The sequence below is a fragment of the Rana temporaria genome, chromosome 7 (assembly GCF_905171775.1).
Source record: "Rana temporaria chromosome 7, aRanTem1.1, whole genome shotgun sequence".
NCBI classification, from domain to species: domain Eukaryota; kingdom Metazoa; phylum Chordata; class Amphibia; order Anura; family Ranidae; genus Rana; species Rana temporaria.
Window position 1 is genome coordinate 67,645,467 of NC_053495.1, and position 17,058 is coordinate 67,662,524.

At 42.3% G+C, this 17,058-nt stretch overlaps 1 protein-coding gene across 5 annotated transcripts in view; it reads left to right on the forward strand.

The window, feature by feature from the left end:
- Positions 1–9: 9 nt before the first annotated feature.
- Positions 10–17,058, forward strand: part of HMGXB4 (HMG-box containing 4) — a 74,145-nt gene continuing 57,096 nt past the window's right edge. For 2 of the 5 annotated variants that reach the window (XM_040359553.1, XM_040359555.1), the window contains exons 1-7: positions 22–91; positions 3,917–4,056; positions 5,398–5,473; positions 6,174–6,322; positions 9,777–9,855; positions 12,256–13,079; positions 15,254–15,335. In XM_040359553.1, coding sequence (XP_040215487.1) covers positions 5,452–5,473; positions 6,174–6,322; positions 9,777–9,855; positions 12,256–13,079; positions 15,254–15,335 — 1,156 coding nt within the window. In that variant the 5' untranslated portion in view covers positions 22–91; positions 3,917–4,056; positions 5,398–5,451. Of the gene's footprint in view, positions 92–3,916; positions 4,057–5,397; positions 5,474–6,173; positions 6,323–9,776; positions 9,856–12,255; positions 13,080–15,253; positions 15,336–17,058 lie in introns of all 5 variants that reach the window. The other 3 variants (XM_040359554.1, XM_040359557.1, XM_040359556.1) reach the window with 3 other exon arrangements.

Sequence of the window (17,058 nt, forward strand, 5' to 3'; positions counted from 1 at the left end):
GTGACGTTCAAAAAATGCGCGAAGGGGCGGAGCTCGGGCTATGTTGTGTATGGGGGGAGAACACAGAGAATATAGGCGGGAGGCTGCTAGGGTAAGTGTTCGCTATGGAGGCGGAACGTAACAGAGAACTTTGTATTACTTTCTCTGTGTTTACAATGTAACTAGAAACATTTTCCTTTCACCAGAGCTGTGCTGTACAGGGAGCTCAGGCGGGGAATGGTGGAGGTGGTAGACAGTTGTGTGCAGAGTATGGAAATGATTCTGTATATCTTTTATACAGAGTCTGACAATAGTGACTTGTTCTATGGAGCTGAAAGAATTACACCCTGGTATATACACATCACCAGACATGGAATACAACACGCCTGACTGATCCACAATACAATGTACAACAATGACAGACACTCGTCACAATGCATGCGGTATCTGTCAGGGCTGTATCATGACATGCACTGTGAGCTGTAACTATATGTATTATTTATATACAGGATTTATATACCGTCAGCAGTTTGTGCAGAAACACTATAATTCCATACAAGAAAGCTAGGAGGGCCTTGCTGCTAACAGTTTACAATACAGTACCTAGGATTGCGAGCATAATTCCTTCCAGAAACATGCTTGTAATCCAAAGCACTTGTATATCAAAACATTTTTATTACAGGGTATAAAAGAGAAGAGAGGCACCTCCTAAGAGCCCATTCACACAGGGGCAACACGACTTTGGGAGGCAACGTGGACACGACTTGAGTATGAATCATCAGGCAACTTCAAGTCGCCTCCAGGACAGGAGGCTTTCCAGTGGCCAATCAAACAATCAGCTCTGTGGGAGGGAGGGGTTTGCCTGAAAAATGTATGTTATCTTCCTGTATTGTTGCTTCAGTTAAGCCGGTTCACACTGGGGCGACTCGTCAGGCGACACAGCCGCCTGACAAGTCGCGTCCCATTGTAGTCAATAGAACCGTTCTAATAGGAGCGACACAAGTCGCTCCGACTTAGAAAAAGGTTCTTGTACGACTTCGGGGGGATTTGCATTGACTATACAGAAGTCATTTTGCAAGTCGCCTTGGAAGTCGTCTTCAGGTCGCCTGGCCGAGTCACCCCAAAGTCGTGTGACAGTGATCCGACTTCTGAGGCGACTTCCATTGAAATCAATGGGTACAAGTTGCCTAGAAGTCGGATTGAAGTAGTACAGGAACCTTTTCTGAAGTCGGAGCGACTTCAGTAGTGTATATTAAAGCGTTGCCATACATACCGTTTTATAAATATAGGTTCACCGCGGCTTCCGGGTATAATCTGCAGGACTGGGCGTTCCTAATTGATTGACATGCTTCTGACCGGCACATACAGCGCGTCACGAGTTTTCGAAAGAAGCCGAACGTCGGTGCGCAGGCGTCTTATAGAGTCGACTCGCAGTCCGCCTTCTTTCGGCAACTCGTGACGCGATGTATGCGACGGTCGGAAGCATGTCAATCAATTAGGAATGCCCAGTCCCGCAGATTATACCCGGAAGCCGCGGTGAACATATATATATATATATATATATATATATATATATATATATATATATATATATATATAAAACGGTATGCATGGCAACGATTTAAAAAAAAACAAACACCCGATTACATTCAGGCGAGTTGTTAGAATGACAATGTTAACTTTTTTGGGTGAACCCCGCTTTAAGACGGCTCCCATTCATTTTCTCGACGGCGCGACTTGAAGTCGGATCCCAGGTCGCTCCAGTGTGAACCGACTCTAAGTGTAGCAATAAGTTGATAAATGTTGTACCTTCATTAACCACTTCCAGACCTGCGCACGACGATGTACGTCCTATTTTTAAAGACGGATATCTCGGTAACGGCAGCAGCTGCTGTCACAACCGAGGTATCCATCTTTAGTGTGCGCGGTCTGGAATCCGATAATGGCGGTCTCCGCGGCAGATTCACCGCGAGATCGCCGTTATCGGTGGCGGGAGAGGGGCCCCCCCCTCCCGCCGCTCTCCCGTGCCCTCCGCCACTTACCGGAGCCGTCGGTAGCGGCGGAGGCGATCGGATGCTGTCGGCTGGTGAGCGGGGACGAGACTGAAGGAAAAATCTCCTTCGCCCGTCCCCATAGCTCGGCTGGGCGGAAGTGACGTCAAAACGTCAGTCCCGCCCAGCCTCTTAAAGAGACAAATTTTTTTTTTGGTCATTTGAAAAAATGAAATTTTTTTTCTATTTTTTGCATTTAAGCCCAAATATGAGATCTGAGGTCTTTTTGACCCCAGATCTCATATTTAAGAGGACCTGTCATGCTTTTTTCTATTACAAGGGATGTTTACATTCCTTGTAATAGGAATAAAAGTGATAATTTTTTTTTTTTTTTTTTTTCAGTGTTAAAAATTCTAAAATAAATAAAAATAAATGCGAAAAGCAAAAAAAAAATTTTTTAAAGCGCCCCGTCCCGACGAGCTCGCGCGTAGAAGCGAACGCATACGCGAGTAGCGCCGACATATGAAAACGGTATTCAAACCACACAAGTGAGGTATCGCCGCGATCGTTAGAGCGAGAGCAATAATTTTAGCCTTAGGCCTACTCTGTAACTCAAAAAATGCAACCTGTAGAATTTTTTAAACGTCGCCTATCAAGATTTTTAAGGGTAAAAGTTTGACAGCGTGACATGTTGGGCATCATTTTACTCGGCGTAACATTATCTTTCAAAATATATAAAACAATTGGGCCAAATTTATTGTTGTCTTATTTTTTAATTCAAAAAAGTGAATTTTTTCCAAAAAAAGTGCGCTTGTAAGACCGCTGCGCAAATACGGTGTGACAAAAAGTATTGGAATGACCACTATTTTATTCTCTAGGGTGTTAGAAAAAAAAAATATATAATGTTTGGGGGTTTTAAGTAATTTTCTAGCAGAAAAAAATGTTTTAGTCTTGCAAACACCGAATCTGAAAAACACCTAAGGTCTGGAAGTGGTTAAATGTAACCATATTGTTACACTTAGAGCCGGTTCACACTGGGCAATTTGGGATCCGACTTGAAGTCGTCTCAAGTCATCCCAAGTCGCGCTGTCGAGAAAAACAATGCAAGTGAATGGGAGCGGTGCTAATACACACGACTCGAGTCGCTCCGACTTCATTTCTTTATTGTCTGCCCTACTGTTGTAAAGTGCTGCGCAAACTGTCGGCACTATAGAAATCCTGTATTATAATAATAATGTGGATCTGTCAGAGCTTTGTTACTGCGTGCTTTATGATGTATACCTGTCAGGGATGTACTGGTACACAACTACACACATTGTAAAGGGTCAGGGTTGTATTACAATATACACAGTGATGTAAATCTGTCAGGGCTGGATTACTACATGCATTGTGATGTATACTTCAGGGCCATATTACTACATGCATGATAATGTGGATCTATCAGGGCTGTAGTACTACATGAGTAGTAATGCACGGCATACCTGTCAGGGCTGTATTGGTACATGTATTGTGATGTAGATCTGTCAGAGCTCTATTACTACATGCATTAATATGAGGATATGTCAGGGCTGTATTAATACATACATTGGGATGTAGATCTGTCAGACATATGTTTCTACTGCATTATGATATAGCTCTGTCAGGGCTTTATTGCTACATGCATTGTGATATGTATTAGTCTGAGGGGGTCTGTGTCAACAAGCTGTGATCTTGTGTGGATGACATACATTAGTTTGTGATGCTTCTCATAGTATTCAGAATTGATTGACAGGTGCATTTGACCTGCTGTGGACCTCTTTCTGAGCTGCAAATGAGTTTTGCACTTCAGTAGACTTTTGTATGGAAATGCAAAGCCTCCATGAAGCCAACATAAGCCCGTGGACACGGGCCCTTAAATTGTCTGAAGGTACACATGACAATCTCCAAACTTTCCTGTTTTTCAATAGGATCTCAAGAAGATCTGCTGCATGTGGTGCACCAGGAGACACAGCCAGTCAAGGTTTAATTGGGGGCAATATGACAAGCTGGAAAATCTTTGTCTGATTTCAGATTGTTTTCTGGGGCCTTTAGCGACAAAAGCATTGTGGTATGAAACTCTTTGTTGTATTACTAAATGCTGTCAATGTGAAGATAATATGTATGCCTAATAGCACATTCATATTGAAATATCAATCCATGGTGGATCACTTTTCAGAGTCTTTGACAGGTGGTGAGAAAGCTAACACTTAAAATGCGGACCCACTACATCGCAATTATATGCATTGCAGCATGGCCCCTCTCACTTGAATGGGTTACTTTTAGTGGCATTACCAACCAATGAATGTTACATGTTTAATTTTTCCAAGAATTAAAGTATTGTGCTCGTGGCATCTGTATAACCCTAAATGGCTGCATGCTCTATTTTTTGTTAGGTGGGCATTAAGGGTAGTAAAACCATTTTTCTTTTACAGCCCCCTGGCAAGCCATTTGAATAAGCCCTAAGTGGAACATTTTTAAGTTTTAGGAAAGTCATCTGAAGTGATCCAGTGATTTTAATACAATGGCCCGGATTCAGAGACGAGTTACGACGGCGTATCTCCGGATACGCCGTTGTAACTCTGAGTGTGCGGGGTCGTATCTATGCGACTGATTCGTAGAATCAGTTACGCATAGATTTCCCTAAGATCCGACCGGCGTAAGTCTCTTACACCGTCGTATCTTAGGCTGCATATTTACGCTGGCTGCTAGGTGGCGCTTCCGTAGATTTACGCAAGGAATATGCAAATTAGGTAGATACGCTGATTCAGAAACGTACGTCCGCCCGGCGCATTTTTTTACGTCGTTTGCGTAAGGCTTTTTCCGGCGTAAAGTAACCCCTCATAAAGCAAGGGTAAGTCATGTTAAGTTTGGATGTCGAAACATACGAACATCGTCGTATTTTACGTTGTTTAAGTAAGTCGTTCGCGAATACGGCTGTACGTAAGTTACGTTCACGTCAAAAGCATTGACCGTTTGCGGCGTAATTTGGAGCATGCGCACTTGGAAACGTTCACGGACGGCGCATGCGCCGTTCGTAAAAAACGTCAAATGCGTGGGGTCACAATTAATTTAAATAAAACACGCCCGCATCATCCACATTTGAATTAGGCGGGCTTACGCCGGACCACATACGCTACGCCGCCGTAACTTAGGGCGCAAGTTCTTTATGAATACGGAACTTGCGCCCTAAGTTACGGCGGCGTAACGTATCTGCGATACAATACGCCCGCCGATAGATACACAATTGTATCTGAATCCGGGCCCATGTCTTATGTTTAGACTATTTACTGCTGGGAATCTTTGTATGTTAAACAGGAAAAAAAATATATAGCGTGCTACTTTTATGATATCCTATTAAAAAGCCTGTTGGTGCTTGCTTAAACCTTTTAACAAACCCATCCTCCTGCAGGTAGATGCTGTGAATGAATGACTGTTTACAATCTATTCTGTGTTGGGCCAGGATATGGCATTCAGTGACTCTCGGGGTAAGAGTTTTGATTGTGTTGTTGTACAATGTTTTGTAGCAAACACAATGTACAGGGATATGGAAATCCATAGTAACACATACTCTCAGGTTGAACTGGATGGACCGATGTCTTTATTTAACCTTACCAACTATGCGCTCATAGGAATAAAACACACAAAACCAGAAGTATTCTGTATTATTGTATGTGTGTGTGTATATATAGTATTTCTGCTTATTCTTGTATTTTTTATTTCCTGCTAAATCGTGGAAATTACACAACGTTTTGTAAGCTGGCACTGAAGGCTGTTCTTAGGGCACTGAGTGTAGAGTTAATTTGTGCTTTCAGAAACGGGTTGAACAGGGCAATCGCATTCTGAATGGCATATCTAAAGTCATTCACATGGCAGTGCTCACTTATGTCCCCTTTCACTTTGGGGATATCAACTAATATGGTCAACTAATAGAGGCCAAATTTTTTTTTATTGTACACCTTACAGTAAAATAAATATAGGATATAGTATATATCCTACAAGAACACAGAACTGGAAATGGACAGCTAAACAAGTTCCATTGGTCATTTTTGTTCATTTTAAGCCTGGTCTTTGTTAAAAATGAATGGCTTTAAATAAAGCAGGAATATTGCTCAGTTTTCCAGCATTTAATGGATGGGACTGTGGGAGTACTTAAGTACTTGACATGCTGTTTTTGTTTATGATCAGAAATTCTGGACACAGATCGTGGAATGGAGGATGTGAGTTTGGCAGCTGGCAGGAGCCAACGGGAGAAAAAGAGATCATACAAGGATCTTTTACGTGAGGAAGAAGAGATTGCCGAACAAGTTCGTAAATCTTCTAAAAAGAGATCCAAGGTAAGATTTGTTTTTCCATGTACTGTATCTTGTTTGAACATCTGTAATAAATGTATTTAAAAAAAAAAAAAAAAAGTTAGCAGTCAAATGAGAATTTTTTTTTTGTCAATGTTGTGGATGCAGCCATCGTTGGCACTTGGGATGGATTAAGGGAGCAGTGTGAGATTGCGTCTGCAGGGCGAGATGAAGCTGCAAATATTTAAAGAGTGAGATCGGGTCGTGCCATGTCCTAGCATCACTGCGGCATGTTCCTGCAGGGATGTAGTCCCAAGGAAGGGGGCAAGCACGCTGACTAACCCCCAGCCAGAATAGCACAGATGATGGGGGCAAGCTTAGTGAGGAGGAACAAGAAGTGAGAAATTCAGACAAAGAAAAAAACATTTAGAAGGGAAATTGAAGGGAAAGGTAAGTGAACCAACAATGCACTAGCTTAAAGGAACCTATTTAGAAAATAAAAAAAATAACCTTTACAGGCCCTGTATACACGGCCGCGGATGTTTTCATCGGACATGTCTGCTGGGAGGTTTTGGTCTGATGGTTGTACACACCATCAGACCAAAATCCCCGCGGACAGAGAACGCGGTGACGTATACGACACCGACATTCTCTGCCCCGGAAGTTCAATGCTTCCACGCATGCGTCGAATCAATTCGACGCATGCACAGGATTTCGGGCCGCTGGTTATACGTCATAACCAGCGGACATGTCCGATGAGTCATACTTGCCATCGGACATGTCCGACGGACATGGTTCCAGCGGACACGTTTCTTAGCATGCTAAGAAACTTTTGTCCGCTGGAAACCTGTCCGCTCGGCCAGGAATCTGGTCCGGTAGGCCCTACACACGGTCGGACATGTCCGCAGGCCAGTTTCAGCAGACATGTTCGGTCGTGTGTACGAGGCCTAAGTGTTGAAGTTGGGCAACAATAACATTTAATTTGGCATTAGAGACTGCCATACCACCTCTATCCTTGAGAAGTAGTATTGCAGTATTTCCAATATAGTTTGGGGCCACTTTTGCTTCTAAATAGGATCCCTGAAAAGGGAATCGTGTTTTTGGGAACCCGTGTAATCCAAACTGGAGAATTATGAAGAGCATACACATTATAGAGCATAGTGAACATAGTGTACACACTATGCGAAAATCAAAATGATCAAGCTTGTACAGAATGTTTCTTGTGTACCCCACTTTAGTCTTGCAAAGGGCAACTCCTAAAAGTATGTAGTAGTGTTCCTAATGCAGGCTGAAATCTCCAGCAAGTATCTGAGACCCATGAAATAATTTTGTGTAGAAGGTATAAGGTCTAGCACCACCTTGTTAACAATTTATAACCTTGTTCGTAAAGCGGTAGTAAAGTATTTTTTTAAAGAAAAAAAAATTCTCCCCCTCCAAGGTAATGGAATAATGTGCTAGTATGCAGCACATTATGACAGACTTGCCTGTAAAAGGGATCCATCCAGAGCTTTGATCTTCTTCTAATCTTCCTTCTGGGTTCACAGGCTCCAGCCATTTGAATGGTATGAAAATGAGAGCCACAGCACATTGCTTTGGATTGACGGCACATTCAGTGTGTTCTCAATTCAGAGTGCAGTGCGTATGCACCAGTGACATCACAGGCTAAAGAAATTGTGAATATCTCCTAAACCGTGCAAGTTTAGAAGATTTATTATTATTATTATTATAGACTTGCTTAAAGGTAATGCTACTGCTTTAAAGTCTATTGGCTATGGAAGACCTGTGCACTAACATGATGTCCCGCTAAATTTGGCTTTGTGTAAGTGAGATGTGGAGTTCAGATTGCCACTTCTGTATGTATGGGGCTATTCTTCAAGAGTTGTAGTGAGAATCTTAAATAACAGGGAGGGTGGATCAGGCGTGTTTGTAATGTCATGGCATTGAAAAGGGGAAAGAGGTCTGGAAAGTTACAATTGATCTGGTATAGACTTCAGAAAGTGTTGGATTGGAAATGCTGCAGTTAGATGCATTCAGGTTTGGCGCCCATCCCTAACCAAAGGTAACCACTCGATGTGTGGCTTCATGTGAACAGTGATGGCTGCCTTCAAGTTGTCTATTTTGAATAGGCTGTGCAGCCGCCGCTATTTGCCTATCATTCCAGACACAGAAAACCGCAAATTCTTGCCACTGGTTTACTAAAACAGTGCAAAATCTGGTGCTGCTGTGCATGGTGCCAATCCGCTTCTACGTTCAGCTGCACAAAGATTTGACACTTTCCAGTTTTAGTAAATCAACCTCCTGTTTTACTCCAGCATTTTGATTATTTTTATTTATTTAATTTGTTTAGAAAATTACCCGTTTCAGCAAACCTTGTGTTTTTTTTTTTTTATATTTATTTAAAACTGTTGCTGTTGTATATGTGTTTTGTTTTAATTTTTTTTGTCAGCTTTTTGCAGCGTTTTCAGGGTTTGCAAAAGCAAGTTCAGGGTGCAAAATTTTAACATTCAACAGGGTTTCACTGTCAATTACCAACTCATCAGCAAATTGCAAGCATAACTTTATATAAAAATAGTTCTTGCTATTCACAGGCCATTTTCCTGTTCCCCTATAGGTACTTCCATTAGGGGGTCACACTGGGGCAGGCAGAAGGATACGTATACCGGATTTCCACATTTAACCAGGTTTACAAAGTGCAAGTACAGGGGTTTCACCTTCAACAGAATTTCAGTCTGCTTGGCATGACATAGACAAATTACTTGCATAGGCTGATCGCATACAAAGCTCATAACTGTCTGCTCACCTCTCCCCCTGCATGATCCTTGCAAGTCTCGAGGGGTGGGGGGGTGCAGGAGGGGGTGTGTTGCTCTGTGTTCTCTCCTGTGCTCAGGGCTGCCGTCCCTCCTCCTCCTCCATCAAGCCGGCTGCCGAATTCGAGCACCCGCTGTCTTGGTGATGTTCTGGGGGTACAGTGGGCTTTCACCTCTGCCGCATGTCCCGACCTCTCACGCCGCTGGCTGCAGCTCGTCCGCCTGGAGCCTCCCTCAACCGCTCAGTCTGACTCCACGGTCGTGCTCCTTCCCCACCTCTGCAGCAACAGCACATGCCCATCCTGTGGGCCTGCAAGGTCCTCATGTTTTTTTGTTTTAATATCAAAGTCATTGACATTGGGAGAAAATGTTATGTACATTAAATTGGTGTATGTTTATACCTGCCTCAAGATTAGTCTTGCATCTGTTGAGTTATCTATTACTTTTACTTTTTATTTTATCTACTTCATCAATTTTAAGACATTTGTTTCTTATACTACAGAGTGCTTCCTGTATTTTTGTCAATGTAGTTTCTTACTTTTGGCTATATTAATGATTTTCCTCACGTTCGTTTCCACGTATTTTTTGTCAAGAAAGGCCAAATTTATTGTATATAATATGCAGTATTAGTATTTTAAGTATGTACAATAGGAATCCAAAATAATCATATAGTACTATACTTATGTTTGTAGGACATCGAAATTACGCCTTTGGCAACAGAATCTCATAAAAAGAAAAAGAAGCATTCCTCCGATGACACGTATTATCCAGGTGTGTATCTGCAGCAATAGTATAACAGCCTAATGTGATTCTAACTAGCCAATATCTCTCCTACATCGTCTATACATATCCTGCCACCATGGGGACTAGAAAAGTGCATTGCTAAATAACCCACTTCACTGTGTGCCATGGTAGAATGTGAGACTCGCCATCCTCTGCATTGTTGGTTTTTTGAAGAAGGACTATTGGAATGGGGTCACGGTTGTCATGAGATCTTTTAGAGTGCTAGTGCACACGGTCACATAAAATTTCTCTTGAACTTTCGACCGTCAAGAACGCAGTGACATACAACACTACGACGAGACGATAAAATGAAGTTCAATGCTTCCGAGCATACGTCGAATTGTTTCCGAGCATGCGTCTGAATTTTGCGTGTCAGAATTGCACAGACGATCAGATTTTCCAATAGGATTTTTTTCCGTCTGAAAATTTTGAGAACCAGCTCTGAATCTTTTGTTGGCGGAAAATCCTGACAGCAAAAGTCTGATGGAGCATACACACGGTCGGAATTTCCGTTCAAAAGCTCACATCAGACTTTTGCTGTTGAAATTTTTGATCGTGTGTACGGGGCATTATTCTTTTTTTTGTCCCCATATCTTTAGTGGCCAGGCATGCATGGAAGCATTTTATAAAAGTTGGATCTGTGTGGTAAATCCGACCCCTTAAAGGGATTGTAAAGGTAATTTTTGTTTTTCCCTAAATAGCTTTCTTTACCTTAGTGCAGTCCTCCTTCACTTACCTCATCCTTCGATTTTGCTTTTAAATGTCCTTATTTCTTCTGTCTGTAACTAAACACAGTAATGCAAGGCTTTCTCCCTGTGGAGAAAGCCTCTTGAGGGGGCGAGCAGGAGTGTCAGGACGCCCACTAACACACAGCTCCTTTCTTTATCTGCAAAGTAGATGGTGTCCTGACCCTCCTGCTCGCCCCCTCCCCCCTCAAGAGGCTTTCTCCACACCAGGGAGAAAGTGTCGCATTACTGTGTTTAGTTATAGACAGAAGAACAGGAAGTGAGGATTTCTCAGAAGAAATAAGGGCATTTAAAAGCAAAATCGAAGGATGAGGTAAGTGAAGGAGGACTGCACTAAGGTAAAGGAAGCTATTTAGGGATCTTTTTTTTTTTTTACTTTTACAACCCCCTTAACCACTTGGCTACCGCCTGCTGTCAAATGACGGCGGGACGATAAGCCTCTCATTCTGGGAGGACGTCATATGATGTCCTCGCTTTCCCGAGCCACTAGGGGGCGTGCGCGCCGCGTCACTGGGAACCCGATGCACGTGCCCGGCGGCCGTGATTGCCCAGTAACTAAGCAGGACCGTGGATCTCTGTGTGTAAACATAGAGATCCACATCCTGTCAGGGAGAGAAGACCGATGGTTTGTCCCTTGTACATAGGGACACTGATCGGTCCCCTCCGCCTACAGTTAGAATCACGTACTAGTGTACACATTTAACCCCTAGTGTTAACCCCTTCCCTGCCAGTCACATTTATACAGTAATGGGTGCATATTTATAGCACTGTTCGCTGTATAAATGTGAATGGTCCCAAAATAGTGTCCCATGTGTCAGCCACAATATTGCAGTCACGATAAAAATTGCCACCATTACTAGTAAAAAAAAAATGCTATAAATCTATCCCCTATTTTGTAGCCACTATAACTTTTGCGCAAACCAATCAATATACACTTATTGCGATTATTTTTTGTTACCGAAAATATGTAGAAGAATACGTAATGGCCAAAACTGAGGATAAATTTGTTTTTTATATATATTTTTGAGGGATATTATTTTTTTTTCAAAATCGTCGCTATTCTTTTGTTTATAACACACAAAATAAATATCGCATAGGTGATAAAATACCACCAAAAGAAAGCTTTATTTGTGGGGGGAAAAAAATCATAAACATTTCATTTGGGTACAGTGTTGCATGACCGCGCAATTGTCATTTAAAGTGTGACAGCGCTGAAAGCTGAAAAATGGCCTTGGCAGGAAGGGGGTGAAAGTGCCCAGTATTGAGGTGGTTAAATATATTTTAACTTAACTGGTTTGAAAGAAACAAGCTCTGTTTTCCCTGTTGTAAACCGTGCTGTCAGTCAGCGAGCTGTCATCAAGGGGGCCAGTAAACGTAGTCACATGCTAAAATAAATATTGTCTGATTTTCCTATTGTAATGTAAAGTGTTAATAAATTGTATTTAGTGATTTGAACAAATCCTCCCGTTTTAAAACAATATTTTGCGTGACTTAACAATTTGATTTTATCCCCTGTGCATTCTAACAAAGTTTCTACCTTTTTTATTTTGCAGTAGTGTTGTTTTTCCATGTTTGCATAAGTCTCTCTCCATCTTTCCGATAGAATTCTGCTTACATATGTCCTTCTCTGTTTTAACTCCAGAATTATCTTCTTCAGATGTGAAGAAGAAGAAAAAGCATTCTCATCCCAGCTCTTCTCCATCCTCGGATACAGCTATGGATCTTCTCAACTCCATTTCCTCCCCTGTAGTTTCTTCAAGCAAACACTCTTCTAAAAAAGCTGAAAAGACACTGGCTTCCCCTGTTGGGTTTCAGTCTCCAGCCCAAGTAACCCGTAAAGAACATCGGAAAAAGGGCAAAGAAGACACTCCTGAGGATCTCTCCCACAAATCAAAAAAGCCCAAGCCTCTAACTTTACGTGAGCCTGAAGGTCTAAAGATGAAACTAGTTATTTCTCCCAAAGAAAAGACTAGCGAACAGCCACTGCTAACACAGGAGAATCCAGTAAATAGTGACAAAAGTTCTTCTAAAAAGAGCAGCAAGAAATCTAAAGATGAAACTGAGAAGAGCAGTCACAAGAAACACAAAAAAGAAACGCACACACCACGGCATGGTGGCACTCCAGATACAGCTTCTTCTTCTGGAGGGGACGTTGAGGCTGGAGATCTTGTGATTGATGATTCCCTTGGGGAAATGAAGAAGAAAAAGAAATCAAAAAAGAGTAAAAAGAAAAAGGATAAACACAAGGAAGACAAACATAGGAAACACAACAAGAGCAAGAAGGAACATGGATTAGAAAGCCCGAAACTCATGGCATCTTCTGTACTCTCCTCATCACCAGCTACAACATCCTCTCCTCCACCATTACCAAGTCCACCAGCCACAGTACTTCTGCCAACACCTGTTGTCTTGCCTCTTCCTGAAGGAACAACAGAAAAGAAAAAGAAGAAAGAAGAGGTAGAAAAGGTAAAGAAAGAAAATCATTAACCTTATACCCTCTTGAATCACCTGATTGTTGCTATTCATTTTTGGGCCCTGCATGGACATCCAGCTACACGCCTAATTTTAATAACAGTATTTGCATTAATTGCTCTTTGTTAAAGTGGTTGTATAGTATTTTTACACTTTGACCTACAGGTAAGCCTATAATAAGGCTTGCCTGTAGGTAAAAAAAAAAATCTCCTAAACCTTTACGCTTTAGGAGATATTCCCCTTGCAGTGAGCCGCTGACTGCACCGGTGCATGCCCACAGGGGATTCTCGGCTGATGGACCGTCAGACGATGGACCTTGCTGGAAAGAAGTTTCCCACACGCGTGCGCGGGAGTGACGACATCGTGGCTCCAGCCACTCACAGCGCTGGAGCCGCGATACTCGGAAGACACGCCGAGGCAACATGACAGCTACCTCAGCGTGGACCAGGTGAGTTACCGACACCTTATTCTAAGGTAATTATTTCATAATGAGCTAGTATGCAGTGCATACTAGCTCATTATGCCTTTTGCCTTACAGGTGGCAAAAAATAAATAAAATAATTTGGGGACTATTCAACCGCTTTAAAGCCAAAATTAACAGTATCTAAACACCACAAGCCGAAAATGCTTTTTCCAACCACGATATAGCCAAGAGATGGCTATAGCGCAGTAATCCAGTTCTGGGAGGGTGTCCATGGATGTCTCCCAGAACCACGCCCCCTGGGGAGTGCATACAGCTGGCTCTGTGATCGCTGTGTCCTTTGGACACAGCTAATCACAGATTGTGGTAAAAGGCCAATCACAATGGCTCTTTACTATATGATCAGCTGTGTCCAAATACAGCTGATCACATGTAAACAAACTAGCTGATTATCAGCATTCCTTTCCTCATGCACTTTCACAGTTAACAGGTAATTCTGACAGCACACATTTTCACTGAAACTCAGGCCACTGATCATCAGTGCTTTTTTTTTGGAAATTCGGAAATCCAGATTTTCAGATTTTCTCATTTCTGATTTTTCGAATCTTGTCAAAATTTGTTAAACAAATTCGGAACTAAACGAATTGCACGTGTCTATTTATTAGCCCTTTTAAATTTATTTCCCATTGGGATGCACTGGCTAATGCCCTTTTTTAATATGCTCTTAAAGCTTTTCCCTCCATGTTCTTTGTTCCTAAGATTTTATCCCAATTATTATCCTCTAGCAAGGATAGTAGTTTAGGGAAGTTGGCTCTTTTGAAATTCAGTGTCTTTGTATTCTCCTTATGTTTCCTATTTGTGTGATTTATACTAAAACTAATTGACCTGTGATCACTGCGAAATTGCCCCATATTTGTACATCCGTGATCAGGTCTGTATTGTTAGCAATCAATAGGTCTAGTAACGCTTTATTTCTAGTTGGTGCATTTACCATCTGACCCAAACAAATTGTCCTGCAATACATTTAGGAACTGAATGTGTGGTTCCTTCCACCCAGTCTATGTTTGGATAATTAAAATCCCCACTATAATGGCACTTCCCTTTCTTGCCGCTAATCCAAATCGTGATAGGAGGGCCTCCTCCGTCTGGTTAGGGGGCGTATAGCATACTCCCTGTATTACTTTCCCCTTGATTTCCTCCCTTTGTAGCTCTACCCATAAGGATTCCACCTCTTCCCTTGCTCCCTTAGTAATGTCATCTTTCACATTCACTTGTACATGCTTTAGGGTTAAAATCCCCACTATAATGGCACTTCCCATTCTTGCCGCTAATCTAAATCGTGATAGGAGGGCTGCCTTCGCCTCCGTCCCTCTGGTTTGGGGGCCTATACCATACTCCCTGTATTACTTTACCCTTGGTTTCCTCCCTTTTGTAGCTCTACCCATAAGGATTCCACCTCCTCCCAGCCCCACCCCAAAGAACCCTCCCATGTTGAGCACCCTCCCATTTTTGTATTGGCGGCAATGGTTTTTTTTTTTTTTTTTTTTTTTCATTCAGCTGTCAGCGGGGAAGCCATCTGACAGCTGATGTTTCATCCGTTGTTAAGCATGCAGCGGCGGCCTCCTCACCAAAAAGAAAAAAACATCTCTGCTAAACGCCCTGTGTGCATGAAGCCCTAATGTTGCCATGAAGTACTGTTGTCGTTTCTAAACTGCTCACGATAATATATATTTTTTTTACTCATTAGCCCAAGAAGAAAAATATGTCTGCATATCAAGTTTTCTCTAAAGAGTATCGAAGCAGCATTATAGCAGAACATCCTGGAATTGGTAAGAAGCATTTACTTGTTGCTTAACAAATATATACACCAAAAGATTCACTGCAGGAGTCCAGCCAGATAAAGATTTAGCCCTGTTTTTGCAAAACTCGATTTGCAGTACATGCTTCTATCCTACGAACAGCAAAAATATGATTATCTTTTGTAAACATAGATATACAGTATATTGCACATGATATGGTTTTCACAGATCTCAGGAAGGATTTTGGCCCACTCTTCTTTACGTTCCTTGGCTGTCACTTTGCAAGTTTCCGCTCCCTTTATACATTTTCTATAGGATTAGTGTTTGGAGATTGACTAGGCCAATCATGATCTTTAATGTGCTTCTTCTTGAGCCACTCCTTTGTTGCCTTTGCTGAGGGAAGAAGGTTCTCATCCAAGATGTTACAATACATGGTCTACTAGCCATTTAATGCTCAAATACAGCCTGTACATTTAGCAGAGTAACAACCCCAAAGCATGTTTCCGCCTCTGTGCTTGACTGTAGGGTGTTCTTAGGGCCATAGTCAGAATTTTTCTTTCTCAAAACACGGCAAGTTAAGTTAGTGACAAAGAGCTCAATTTTAATCTCCTCTCACCACAGCACTTTCTCCCAATCCTCTGAATAATTTAGATGTTCATTGGCAAACTTCGGAGGGTCCTGTGTAGTTCTGGGCCGATCCCTCACTTTTCTCATGATCATCCTTACCCCATGAGGCAAAATCTTGCATGGAGCTCCTGATCAAGGGCGATTGATTAGTTATTTTGTATTTCTTCCATTTGCGAACGATCACTCCAACAGTTGTCTCTGTCTCACCAAGCTTCTTGCTAATGGTCTTGTAGCCCATTCCAGGGTCTACAATCTTGTCCCTGACAGCTCTTTGGTCTTGTGCATGATGGTGGGTTTGAATCTAAAGAGATTCTGTGGACAGGTGTCTTTTATACACATAACGAGTTGTCGTTTGGAGCGCCTTCTTAAATTGACAAGACTAATCTGTGTACCACATGAGCACATGCTGTATTTGGTCTTTTGGAGACAGAATTATTGTTGGTTTGTAAGGGATCAAATACTTATTTCTTTATCGTACATCACGGGACACAGAGAAGCATAGTAATTACTATGTGGGTTATAGAGAGTACCTTCAGGTGTGGACACTGGCACGCCCTTAAGGCAAGAAGTTCCCTCCCCTATATAACCCCTCCCATACCGGGAGTACCTCAGTTTTTTGCCAGTGTCTAAGGTGTTGGTCACGAGTGAACATGTGCTCCAAGGAGCTCCACTGGAGGGATCCATATTGGATGTAAAAAGCCTCCATGAAATCCGGATCCGTCCAAAGTGCTTCTGAGCCAAAGTGGACGGTACCCGGGCCCCGGTTAAGAAGAACGGGGTTTGGCCTGTAATGCTTCTCTTTGAGAGCTGGATCCTGGTTATTCAGTACTTTGGTCAATTTCCTAATACCAAAAGTTTACTGACAGGGTGCGATATGGGTCCAGGGGTGTGGTGTTCCTGTCCATGGACCCCGGTCCCTGAAGGTCTATAGACGCTGCTCTCCGTGATGGGTGAAGATTGGACTGTCTGTTTTTGCAGAGTCCTGCAGCGTTGGATCAGGTAAGTGAAGGTGCTTCAGGACTTGGTCCTAGGAGTAACCTTCCTTTATTTGAGCCATTATGTTTGCCTAAAGCTATCTGTCTGTGCTTCTCCTATATGGTCCTGTGTGTTGTGGGGAGGAGGGGTA